The sequence below is a fragment of the Anopheles nili genome, chromosome 2 (assembly GCF_943737925.1).
Source record: "Anopheles nili chromosome 2, idAnoNiliSN_F5_01, whole genome shotgun sequence".
NCBI classification, from domain to species: Eukaryota; Metazoa; Arthropoda; class Insecta; order Diptera; family Culicidae; genus Anopheles; species Anopheles nili.
Genome location: NC_071291.1, coordinates 66,953,910 through 66,966,391, shown reverse-complemented (window position 1 = coordinate 66,966,391; position 12,482 = coordinate 66,953,910). Strand labels below are relative to the sequence as shown.

The 12,482-nt window shown below is 46.0% G+C and overlaps 3 protein-coding genes across 4 annotated transcripts; 2 read left to right on the top strand and 1 right to left on the bottom strand.

The window, feature by feature from the left end:
• The first annotated feature begins 216 nt into the window (after positions 1-216).
• On the top strand, positions 217-4,977 carry LOC128728718 (proton-coupled amino acid transporter-like protein pathetic). Its single transcript, XM_053822359.1, has 6 exons — positions 217-275; positions 860-1,094; positions 3,079-3,200; positions 3,868-4,194; positions 4,266-4,478; positions 4,545-4,977. Exons 1-6 carry the CDS (start codon positions 217-219, stop codon positions 4,975-4,977), a joined length of 1,389 nt encoding a protein of 462 aa, XP_053678334.1.
• A 799-nt stretch (positions 4,978-5,776) lies between these two features.
• On the top strand, positions 5,777-7,601 carry LOC128728707 (proton-coupled amino acid transporter-like protein pathetic). The gene is made up of 7 exons (XM_053822347.1): positions 5,777-5,808; positions 5,938-5,997; positions 6,065-6,215; positions 6,278-6,399; positions 6,464-6,790; positions 6,873-7,085; positions 7,169-7,601. The coding sequence occupies exons 1-7, from the start codon at positions 5,777-5,779 to the stop codon at positions 7,599-7,601; spliced, it is 1,338 nt and encodes a 445-aa protein (XP_053678322.1).
• Positions 7,602-7,685: 84 nt separating this feature from the next.
• Positions 7,686-12,113, bottom strand: LOC128720679 (chromatin-remodeling complex ATPase chain Iswi). 2 transcript variants are annotated; one of them, XM_053814365.1, is made up of 4 exons: positions 12,060-12,113; positions 9,228-11,810; positions 8,836-9,145; positions 7,686-8,796 (listed from the first exon to the last, which is right to left on the bottom strand). In XM_053814365.1, the coding sequence occupies exons 1-4, from the start codon at positions 12,111-12,113 to the stop codon at positions 8,696-8,698; spliced, it is 3,048 nt and encodes a 1,015-aa protein (XP_053670340.1). In that variant the 3' UTR covers positions 7,686-8,695. The 2 variants fall into 2 exon arrangements, with proteins under 2 accessions (XP_053670340.1, XP_053670339.1); XM_053814364.1 differs by having other exon boundaries at positions 7,686-9,145.
• Positions 12,114-12,482: the final 369 nt, after the last annotated feature.

Here is a 12,482-nt window from a genome sequence, read left to right as displayed (position 1 = left end):
CAACGGATCGCCAGATTTTCGGACAGGTAGTGACAAAGATAAAGTGTCCTTGTACAGTGAACAGAATTGGAGACGTCTGAGCGGCTCAGACCTGACGAACGGTTTCCAAATTCGTAGCACTGCATGTGAATCAAGAGCAATTGTTCGTTAATTCGTAGTTTCATTTCCAGTTTGTTACATTTCATCAGTTAAAAACTCGAACCAAAAAATCCCATCATGGGAGAAGAAAAAGTTGCCCCTGTCCCGGAGTATACCGCTGGTGACTTCAACTCTACGTAAGTATTTAGTTTATCAATTATTAGCTAAGCAAATCCTCTCATAGATCTTCAGATATGTTCTCAAGATACCTAAAAAAGGATTATCTATTTATGATAGTTGCTGTTTCAAGGATTGGTGAAAATTTCAAAATACTGTGCATTTTTGTCATAAATCTATTTGCTAAAAATGACACAGTTAATCCTTTATCGTCCTAGATGGATTGTAAACTTATTGATCTGTCAATGTAACATTTATTGCGTGTACCGTTGGCACCTTTTTGGCTATAAATCAGGCTATCTGGTGATCAATCAATTAGACCATAAACGGTACAATTCCAACCAGGCATTCGTCATAGAGTCTTTTGTGGTCAAACACCTCATCAATAAATATAGCTACTAAAACAGAACGACCCAGTAGCTCGTGCCGTTTATCACTGCATTGTTGAAGCGAAGATAACAACCACTCTAGACGCCGATTATTAGGCCAATCAGTTCAGCTATTCTGCAGCTAGAGATCAACTATGATTTTTCTAAATCACAATTTTTAGGCCATTTTTAATTTATTGTCTTATACCATTTCGCTATTACCTTCACAATTGCAGCACCAAACTAGCTGAGTCGCAAATCATCAGTGAGGATGCCGAATACAACCCCTTCGAACACAGGCAGATCGAGAAACCGAACTCTACGACCGGTTCATTGATCCACCTGTTGAAGAGTTCGCTAGGAACGGGCATTCTAGCGATGCCGGTGGCGTTCAAAAACGCTGGTCTACTATTTGGTGCCATCGGAACCGTCATTGTCGGGTTGATCTGTACACACTGCGTGCACATACTGGTAAGTGTTGGGAGATGATGGGTAGACGGGAAATTAGACTTCCACAGATGTCACCAATGCCATTGTTCGGTTGTTGGGAACACGTGCCGGAGATGAGATTGTGAATGATTGATTTTTTTTTGGGTGATCGTTACACCAGACAAGAATACATCCGCGATATGAGCTCTTTAAAGGGAAGTTGTGCAACGATGAATGGTATGAGTCATCTGATGATCTCGCGGTTATTAGCACAATTCTGGAACATTAATGATGTTACGAGTGATTCCTAGCGGAACTGATCTTGTAGTTTTTTCAGTTTATTATGGAAGGCAGCAGCTTTTACTGCACGATAATGTATGTGGAAATGTACAATTTGTTTAACCCGTGTTCTTGATAATCTGTATTACCAACGATGTTAACATGGGGCACATTGTCTGATTGGTTTATAATTTGTTTAACACCAGCACTTTAAATAGCTCGTGACAACTGCACCTACCTCTTTACTTTGCTTTTCACGGCTACTTGGACAATCTCAAGATTTTACGATGATAAAGATAACACCGTTCAGCCCGTGAGAATCACCGATTCCAATGATCCGCGCGAATACCCGCTTCGATACTAGCAATACCACGCGGCGTCGTTTTCCAATCCAGTTAGCCTTGAAGCTTGCAGGTTCCATTGGCTCACGATTAGCTGCAAACCTACGAGTTCAAGTGCATGGTCTCGGGCATTCCTTTTTGCAACGACGTACGGCTGAGAGCACCACCCCAAACCATGCGCGTGTATCCTTTCAAGGTGATCCTTACGGTCCGGCTGGACGCTTCTTGCGCATCCCATCAGCAAACCGTTGACCCGCCCGTCGATGGGGTTGCAAAAGTTCATCCATTCAAAAAGGGCAACCCTTTGCGGAAACAAAACCAGCCCTTCCAGCGGAACGGGGCTTGTAAGCGCCATGTTTGGCATCATGGCGTACGGAAAGGCAACGGAAGCGCTCGGAAACGGTTATTGCGGTGTACGATGCGATCGATACCGTGATAATTTATACTACCGCTACTAATCCGCTGACAATCGGCGATAATAATGATGCCGGGCGGCGTTTGTCCTTCCATCTGTCATGGCGTCACCGGTCCCCGGCACCGATAAGGTTAATGAACGCCGCAACGGTGCGCTTTATCGCAAAAATAGGCGTCAAAACGATGATTTACTTATAGCCCGGCATGATTTATGCCATCGATCGATTCGTGTGCCTAAGCAACAAGTGCGCGGGTTATAATTAATAATGTCATTATTTGGCTTTCCACTCGAATGCGGGAGACAACAAAATTCATTACACCTTTCCGCTTCGCCACACATATGTCAAGAGATAGCTTATCGCGCGTGGTGTTCATTGTGAAAACTGTTACTATTATTTACGATAGTAATTGACCGTGATATGTTTTAAATCAAATAGACCGAAACGTGCTCTTATATTTACACATGCTTCTAATCGATGGGTTTTTTTATTTAGAGCACGTTTTCCATGAGGATTATATTAGCCACTGTTATTATTTGAAAGCTTCAGTTATTTAGTGGTTAAACAATTAAAAAATTGTAGTTGAACTTAAACAATACGATCTCGGAGAACAATTCTTGTCATTTCTATTCAACCTGCGATTAAGTTTTCACACTCAACCACGTAATGCGAACGGAGAGTCGATAAACGCATGCATAATACATCCCACGCTACTTCTCCGCATAAGCTCATAAAACGGTAGGATAGCAAAATAAAAACGCGCCATAACTGAACACAACCTTCACCGGTAACGTGACGGGTCCGTTTTGCTTCCGGTGATCGGAACAATCCATTCGACAGCGACGGCATCATAAAATCACATGTTCAAAGTGCAGTGTGTCACCGAATCACTCGAACACTGACCGGCCAGACCCTTCCCGGTACTTCCCGGAGGTATTGGCACGAATTCAAATCATATCCACCGTACACATTACTTCCGTTTTCTCATTACAGGTGAAAACGTCCCACATGGTTTGCAAAAGGACAAGGATACCGGTGCTGGGGTTCTCCGAAACCGCCGAACGTGTCTTCCAGTACGGACCGCCAAAATTACGACCTCTAGCCGGTTTCTCAAAGTAAGTGGGTCCCAAAAACAGAGGAACCGCCAAGGTCGGTTCCGCGAACGGTTCGTCCTTGAGCCACCACGAAAGCACACAGAAAGCACACTTGTCCAGCGCCACCGCGGCGTGATGATAAGCATTTTAATTAATTACACAACCGATATGCATACGAATGACGGTTTGCCGTCTCGTGGGGGTTTGCTTACGGCGCTTGGTTGCGGCTGTGTTTGCGCGCCATTCGAACGTGTCAACGTACACTACGTCTTCTTGCGGCTTGGATCATCTTCAGCCATATGTAGATAAATACCACCGGCAAGCGAGAGACCTACTGTCGCCGACTATTTACCTAAATCATGCCTCATGGCGTCGTTTTTTTTCTTTTGGTACTGCTTTACCGTTCCCAGCTGGTAACGTTGACATAGAAAATTCAGGGTCTAGTTTTCTAGACCCCGCATCAAGGATGGAATTTCAAATTACCAGCATCGTAAAGTCAAGGGGTGTGCTAGAGACACACCTAGTGAAAGGTCGATCGACTTCAGTCGGTCTACCGATGACTTCGAGTTTCGCAACAATGCAGTTGCAACTAATTTATTAAACCTTCTTAAACTTTACCTATTTAACTTACGCTTTGTTTTTTGGCGCAAATTATTCAACCGAATTTCTTTGTTCGATTTGTCAACAGAGCTTTCGTCGACTACGCGCTCATGGCCACGTACTTCAGTGCTGGCTGTGTGTACATCGTCTTCATTGCGACGTCCTTCCACGACGTGATCAACCACGAGACGGGCAATGATTGGAGTGTGCGTATCTACATCCTGCTGACGATGATACCGGTTCTGCTGATTGGCCAGATTCGGGAGCTTAAGTATCTGGTACCGTTTTCGGCCCTTGCTAACCTGTTCATCGTGGTGACGTTCGGCATCACGCTGTACTACATCTTCAAGGATTCGCTGGAGTTCGACGACAAACCGATGTTCTCGTCGTTCGGCTCGCTGCCATTGTTCTTCAGGTATTACAAACGGCTTCTTATAATGCATGACCACGTGTTCCAATCATTTCTTTTTTTAATTTCCCCTTTAGTACCGTCATCTTTGCTATGGAGGGTATTGGCGTAGTTATGCCGGTGGAGAACTCGATGTCCAAACCGCAGCACTTCCTTGGATGCCCGGGTGTCCTGAACACAGCCATGGGAACTGTGATCGTGCTGTACGCTGTAATTGGATTTTTCGGTTACGTACGCTTCGGTGACGCTGCCAAGGGTAGCGTTACTCTCAATCTGCCACTAGAAGATGCGTAAGTTGATAGTGATACGGAACTGTTAGAGTTGAACGTGCGATTCAAGCTATTTATTATCCTCAGATTGGCTGTTACTGCTCAAATCCTCATCGCACTGGCCATCCTGTTCACGTTCGGACTGCAGTTCTACGTACCGATGGACATTTTGTGGCGCAAAATCCAGGACAAAATACCAAAGAACAAGCACATGATCTCTCAGATCGCACTGCGCTCAGGCATCATGATCCTTATGGGTGGCGTTGGGCTGGCTGTACCCGAGCTTGAACCATTCATTGGCCTCGTTGGTGCCGTCTTCTTCTCCAGCCTCGGCCTATTCGTGCCGTGTGTCGTTGAGACCGTATTCCTATGGCCAAACGAACTCGGCAAGTTCCGCTGGGTGTTAATCAAGAACGTTATTGTTGGAGCATTTTCCATTTTTGCGCTCGTGGCGGGAGCCTACGTCAGCATCAAGGACATCGTGGAATTGTACACCGATGACGATGAGCATACCGAATAGATCTATAGATAGAGGATCTTTCGACGAAATAGCGTGACCACTAAACGAACGTACGGTATACGCCAGATATTTACTATGCACGGACAACAAAAAACGTATCATTGCGTATCTTAAATTAAGATACGAATTGCATAGAAACCACCGACGATTTGCAGCGTGGCTAATAAGGACATGACGTCTAGGACTTCTGTTCGAAAGATCGTGATCAGACGAACAAATCGATTTATATTTATGATCAACACGTGTGTTATTTTTTGTATAATGACTAGGCATTGTAAAAATACTGCTTTGTGTGGAAATATATTTTAATTTTAGTGTGACAAAATATGCATTACATGTTTTTCTTTCTGTTAAAAAGAATACATTAAAAAATGCGGCAGTCATGAAAGTTTAATGGTGTGGCTAGATACCACGTATCTTTCGATTCTGCAGAGCGTGTGGTATATGTTTAAAATAGATTCAAACATCATTTCAGAAAACCCCCTCTAAAACCGGTCCTACTAAACAATATTAGTATCAGCGTTGAATAGCCGTACGTATGATAGCACACTTGTTCTATGATTAAACAATCACCATTGTGTTGGAAGTCGCGTTTGGTCGCGAGATACTCACGATTACCTTATCTTTAAGCGCGCGCGCGTACGCCCGTCTTATCATTTGATCGTTCAATAGTTCAGACAGTTCAGAGCTCTGTCAAACCGGCCGCCAAAGCCAGACTTTCGTGCACGCGTCCGTGCGTGAACTCGCCAGTGACAAAGTACAGGCATTTAACTTTTGGAGCCCATTGCACATGCCCGATATGGAGTTGCAGAAAACCGGCGTTGAGTCAAAGTAAGGAAGTTTTGCTGGATGATCAAGAGAGCGATCAGTGAAGGGAGCTTCCGCGATCGCAAATGCACTTTGTGTCACAAATCAAAACAAACCGCTGTCTCCTGATCACGTCTCCTCTTTCGTCCACAGTGGCCTCGCGCAGAGCGAATACGATCCTTTCCGGCACCGTCGCGTGAAAAAACCAAACTCGTAAGATCCACCAGTCGATGCGTATTTAAATTGTACCTAATAAAATATTATGTATTTGTTCCCGCAGCACCAATGGCACGATCATACACATGCTTAAAGGATCGCTCGGTACCGGCATACTGGCAATGCCGTCCGCCTTCCGTAATGGTGGGCTGGTGTTCGGACTTATCGGCACAACGCTGGTGGGACTAATATACGCACACTGCGTTTATCTTTTGGTGAGAACTTGTACAGTCGGTTAAAGATCACTCAATAAACGGTTCTCCTTTCATTGCTTCAGGTATCGACTTCACAGAAATCATGCAAACGAACACGAGTGCCACTGCTCGGCTTTTCGGAAACGGCACAAAGCGTCTTCCAACATGGACCAGTTGCTACACAACGTTTTGGTAATGCCGCAAAGTACGTAAGATGGTTGTCTTGTTCCGGTGCAGTCGCAGATGATCATGATCATGACACTCCCCAGGGCCTACATCGATTACTCGCTGCTGATCGTAAGCTTCTTCTCCGTCTGCGTATATCTGCTGTTCATTGCGACTACGCTGCGTGATGTCATTAACAACGAGCTGGGGATCGAGTGGGATACACGTGTCTACATCCTGCTTACGGCAGTTCCGTTGATTTTCGTAACGCAGGTTCGGGAACTGCGGTACCTGGTGCCGTTCTCCGCTCTGGCCAACGGACTGATACTGGTCACCTTCGGCATCACCTTGTACTATATCTTTCGCGAACCGATCGACCTCAGCAAGCTGGAACTGTTTCCAGAAATTACGGCGTTGCCTTCGTTTTTCGGGTATGGAGCGAAAGGAAGAAACAATCTTGCTTTCATCAATCTGCTAACATCAATTATCGTATTTTCTCGGGCACGCAATCAGAACGGTGGTATATGCGGTGGAAGGTATCGGTGTGGTACTCCCGGTGGAGAATAAAATGAAACATCCTCAGCATTTTCTTTCTTGTCCGGGGGTGCTCTGCATTGTACTCAGTTTCATCACCGTTCTATACAACGTGACCGGCTTTTTTGGATACGCACGTTACGGTGCTGCAACCAAACCTTCGGTGACGCTCAATTTACCGATGGTAGAAAGGTAAGTAACCTCGGCGGATTTTGGCCCGTTTCTCAAGAGTCGATGGTACCTTTTTTATCATTTTTCTTTTCTATTTACCTAAGACTGGCCTTATCTACACAATTACTCGCCGCCCTTGCTATTCTGTTCACCCTTGGCATCTATTATTACGTTCCGATGGACATCTTGTGGCGAAAGGTGAAACATTGGTTCCCCGTCCAACGACACAATCTGGCCCAGATCGGTATACGCTTTGGGATTTTGCTAGCCATGACAAGTCTGGCCCTGGGCGTACCAGAACTTGAACCGTTCATCGGACTCGTAGGATCGATCTGTTCCGCGACGCTTGGCTTACTGACACCGATCGTCCTGGATACGGTGTTTCGTTGGTCAACTCCTGGAGCGTTCGGTGCGTTTCGCTGGCGTTTGGTAAAAAACACAATTCTAATGGTATTCGGACTGTTCATCCTTGTAGTAGGTACGTACTTTAGCATCAAGGATATCGTCGAAATTTATGGTTCACCTAGAAATGGATGAACACTCGTACCTGTAATAATAACTAGATAGGAAAAATAAATACACAGATAAAAGCTAATATCAACGGATGATTTAAATTGCTTGTTTCCTTAAAACCTTACAGTTTCGTTTGATTATCATCTCCACATTTATTAAACCAACTAGATAGATCAACCAATTCTACTGGTCGGTGTCATTTAGCGTGCATTACAATTTCTATTGAAGCTTACAATAAATACATGCATGTAATAAGTAGCTCTAGCGTTAGCAATGATAGCTTTTTCTATGTCGCGTATGGGGAGAGAATATTTCCATCCTTTAGTTTGTTTAACATATTGAACAACGCGTGACATATTCTTTGCTGCTCCTAGCGAACAGAGGGACCTTATTCGGACCTACACGTTTCTTAATTCATTCGGGAGAGTTTACGCAGGATGGTTGGCTAAATTGAATCAATACTGGAAAGGAGTTCTTTTACATCTTTCATAAGACTCTTGTCTTCTAAGGAAAAACACGTGCACTCAACCGAACTGGACAGGAAACAATCATCCATATCTCCGTCGTAGAATCAACACACGCACACTGTTATTGTTTCTATTTATAGTAAAATTACTAAAACTTATGCTTGTAATAAAATAGAGATGTTTGCAAAATCATTGGGACCAAAAACGCAAACGAGATACACATCCGGCATGTCCTCAAACTCCAAAAGTAGCTCGATACACAATAACTAGTGCTCTTTTGAACCCAGCGATCGTGATCAGACACGTTGTGTAGCGACACAAAAGCTAGCGTGCTCTAGATGGTGTTTGATTTTTATGTGCTAAACTTAAAAGAATTACATACAAACGTGCTTCTAACAGAGTGAATTGCGAGCGCACGTACGCATTCACAACACACCATGTTACAGGAGAGAAGGTGCAAGAACTGAACGCGGTCGCCACCTTTTTCCGGAACAGGCGGTAAGCAAATTATCATAAACCCGAATCCGGTATGCGGAATGTCTCGCGGCTCCTCCTTGCGATGCGTATCTATACACATCCACATCATCCAACATCCATCTGCAATCAATTTATTTTCCATCTCAGGACACGGCCCGTCCGAGTGTGTCCAACTTAAGCTTTTTTCTTTTTCTTATTCTTATCATTCGACACGGGAGTTGTGTCGGCTTTGCGCTTTTGGTTAGACTTGGGAGCTCCGCCACCGCCAGCGCCAGCTCCACCGGTGCCACCACCACTGCCGGCATTACCTCCGCCCGTTTTCTTCTTCTTCTCGAGCCGCTCCTTCTCTTCCAGTTCCTGGTTCTCGCGTTCGATCAGCGTGATGAGCGTGTTGCATCGACGCTGCAACTCAAGCGCAGTTCGAGACTTCAGGAACCAATCAAAACGGAACTGGGGTGCCGAACGGACTCCTGCCCTCAACTCCTCGTAAACGTTCTCCTTGTCGAAACCGAGCTTGTGCAGCATACACACAAGGAACCGATCTTCCTCCTCGGTATAATTCTTACCCTTGTTGTTGGCGTACGCGATGCGGAGCTGGTGGAAAGGTGCACGATACCTGGCCATCTGAGGGGACAAAAATCAACGATAGAAATTGTTCAGCACGTGAAAAACTCTCAGTGAATATATGTAGTACACAATTACATACCTTGCTGTCCAGTGCCCGTTTTATTGAGGCACGACGCTGGATCTTTGCCTCGCCGCGCTCGATTTGACCCATAATGCGGTCGATATCCTGCAGCTCGTGGCAGCGTTCCCAGAACACCGTACTGTACTCCATCACCTCATCCGGCGTCTTTCCCTCAACCTCCCGCGCAATGTTCTCAATGTCATCCCGTCCGTACTTCTCGTTCGCTTTGATGAACTGGTTGAAATCACGCTTCGTCCAGTTGGTAAAACCCTGTGTCAGCAGCGACTCTTTCTCGACGAGTTCTTCCTCCGTCAGCGGTTCCGATTCGTCGATTTTCCGCTGCTCCTCGCGCTGCACCTTGTTCGCCTCTGCACCGAGGTCCGAGTTCTTCGGCACCTTGTAGTTGACCGTTTTGCGGTAATGATAGATCTCTTGGTCTAGCAGTTCAAACAACCTCGGCGGGAAGAACTGGAAGTCCTGTACGATCGGTTGCTTCGGCGGACGGGGCGCTTTTGGAGCTTTCGGTTCAGCTACCCGGAGCGCCTCCTTGAAATAAGCATCTACCGCGTAGTTGGCCTTTCGTTCACGCTTCGGAGGTTCGATCCATGAACCGAATGTCTGCAGTTTTTGTTTTTCCCGGTAGTCTTCACCCTCGAACTGGTACACCGAGCGGTTCTCCAGGTTGTCCGTGTCGAGCGTAAAACTGCGCAGGGAACTCTCGCCCAGCTTATCGAGCTTTGCCGTCTGTTCTTGGGTCTTTTCTTCACCTTTCTGCAAGATTGCGTCGATATCTTCATCAGTGATTTCCGAATCGCGTGATTGGAACACGTGGTTTGCTCCAAAACGGATGATGTTCAACATTTCGTCCTTGTTCAGTTGGTTGGTTTTGTTATCCACCAGCCGACCCTGCTGAATGACGAGCTTATCCAGCTTCAGCTTCACCTCCGCTCGCTCGACAATCTTTTCTTCGACAGTGTTTTCCGTGATGAGACGGAAGACGCGTACTTGTTTTTTCTGTCCAATACGATGCGCTCGGTCCATGGCCTGCAGATCCATCTGCGGGTTCCAATCGGAGTCATAAATGATAACCACGTCTGCGGTGGCCAGATTGATGCCTAACCCGCCGGCACGTGTCGACAACATAAAAACAAACTTAGTGCTGTTTTCTGCATTGTAATCGGCGATCATGTTTGAACGGTCCTCGTGCGGTGTCTGTCCATCCAGCCGACAGTATTGATATCCCCGCCAGTGGCAAAAGTCCTCTAAGATGTCCAACATGCGCGTCATCTGGCTGAAGATAAGCACCCGGGAGCCTTGTTCTTGCAGCTTGTTTAGCAGCTTATCCAGGACCACCATTTTACCGCTGTTCTCAAGCAGATGGTAATCGGTTGTGTACGGGGGTCCCGGCTCGGCACCATCGAACAGGTAAGGATGGTTAGTACATTTGCGCAACTGCATCAGGATGTTCTGCAGGCGCATTTTCTCAACCTTACCCGCACCGTTAACGACATCGATGTCTTTCATCAGGATCTTTGTGTACCACTCGCGCTGCATCTTAGATAGACCGACGAAGATTTTAACCTCCTTCTTCGGCAGCAGCCGCTTCTCGACCTCCGACTTCAGGCGCCGAAGTAGGAACGGCTTCAACACGGCGTGCAATCGCTCAATCAGCGAGTTGTCGCCCATGCACTGATTCGCGTCGAACCAACTGTCGAAATCCTCGGCGCTGTTGAATATGTCCGGCAGCAGAAAATTGAGCAAAGCCCACAGCTCATGCAGGTTGTTCTGAAGAGGCGTTCCAGTCAGCAGCAGCCGGTTAGCTGTCTTAAACTCACGCAAAATCTCCGATAGCTTAGACTTTTCGTTCTTGATGCGATGAGCCTCGTCAATCACCATGTAGCGCCAGTTGAACTTCTTGAATACGGCCTTCTCGCGGATGCACATTTCGTACGAAGTGATACAGACGTCCCATTCGCCCGGCATCAGCACGTCTCGAATGAACACGTTGCGTGTTTCCTGGTCGCCTATCAGACACACGGCCGTAATCGACGGACACCACCTGGCGAACTCGTTCACCCAATTCTGGAGTGTCGACTTCGGCACGATCACAATGTGCGGTCCGGGATTGTTACGGATGTTCTTCAGATAACCCAACAGAGAGATTGTTTGCAGTGTCTTACCCAGGCCCATCTCGTCCGCCAAGATACCGTTGATACCGTTTTCGTACAGTGATATCATCCAGTTCAAGCCACGGATCTGGTAGTCACGCATCTCGCCAGCCTTAATGTACGGTGGGGACGCTTCGAAGCGGAAGAGCGTCTTTGCCTTCTGATTCGTCTCTGCCAGCAGTTCTTCATCTTCTTCCTGCTCCGTTTTACGGTGCCGATGATCCAAAGGATCGACGGTTTTGTCCACCTTCGGTTTGCGACCCCGAGGGGCCTTCGGAGGGCTACTCTTGCTCGGGGCTGAGTTCATGAAGTGAGCGAAAATTTCCGTCTGCTTGAGCAGGAACTCGAACCGTTTGCCCCGATCAGTCTCCAGTGTAGCATCGTAGTCCGGTTCCTTTGTGTTCGACGAGGTGGTGTCGGAGTTAGATTCGTTCTGCAGATAAAAAAAATAAAATAATTACGAAATGTGTAGGTTTTCATTTTACTGCACTCTCAACAAAGCAGTAAATTTCGCTCTGCCGGTCGGACCGTATTTGAGGAGGTTTATTAAGCTTTAATTTTTTTTTATCTCACGCCAATGTAAAATCTGTCAGCCGAGCGTCCCCCGCGCTGGACTCAGCGACGAGGCATCATTTTTCATGAACACCCTCAATTGCATCATCGTTCATTGCATCTCACTTACCGAATTTTCGTTTGTGTCGGTTGCCTCGACGGCATTTTCCTCCTCTTTAGACATTACGGGACGCTAGATTTTTCGCTGGTAAACAAATTAAATCCCCACAAACTTTTTCTCCTCTAAAACCAAACTTCAAAAAAAGAGCGGCGTTTAGATGCTTGTGAAATCCATTGGCTTAGGGTTGGCCCATAGCACTCTCATAAGTTGCCACATTTTATTGCAGTTTGACAACCCAGTTTTATGTTTAGACCAGTTTTCGATTCTTCTGAAGATCTACCGATTAAATCATTTACATTAAGCGCAAATAATCGAAAATTTTATAGTTCCTTTTAGTTGATTAAGTTTTTATTTCCCAAGATTGAAGGTTTCGAAGATAGTTTTTACTACTAAAATAATTTGAATTTGTTCTTTTTGAGCAGATGTTTATAT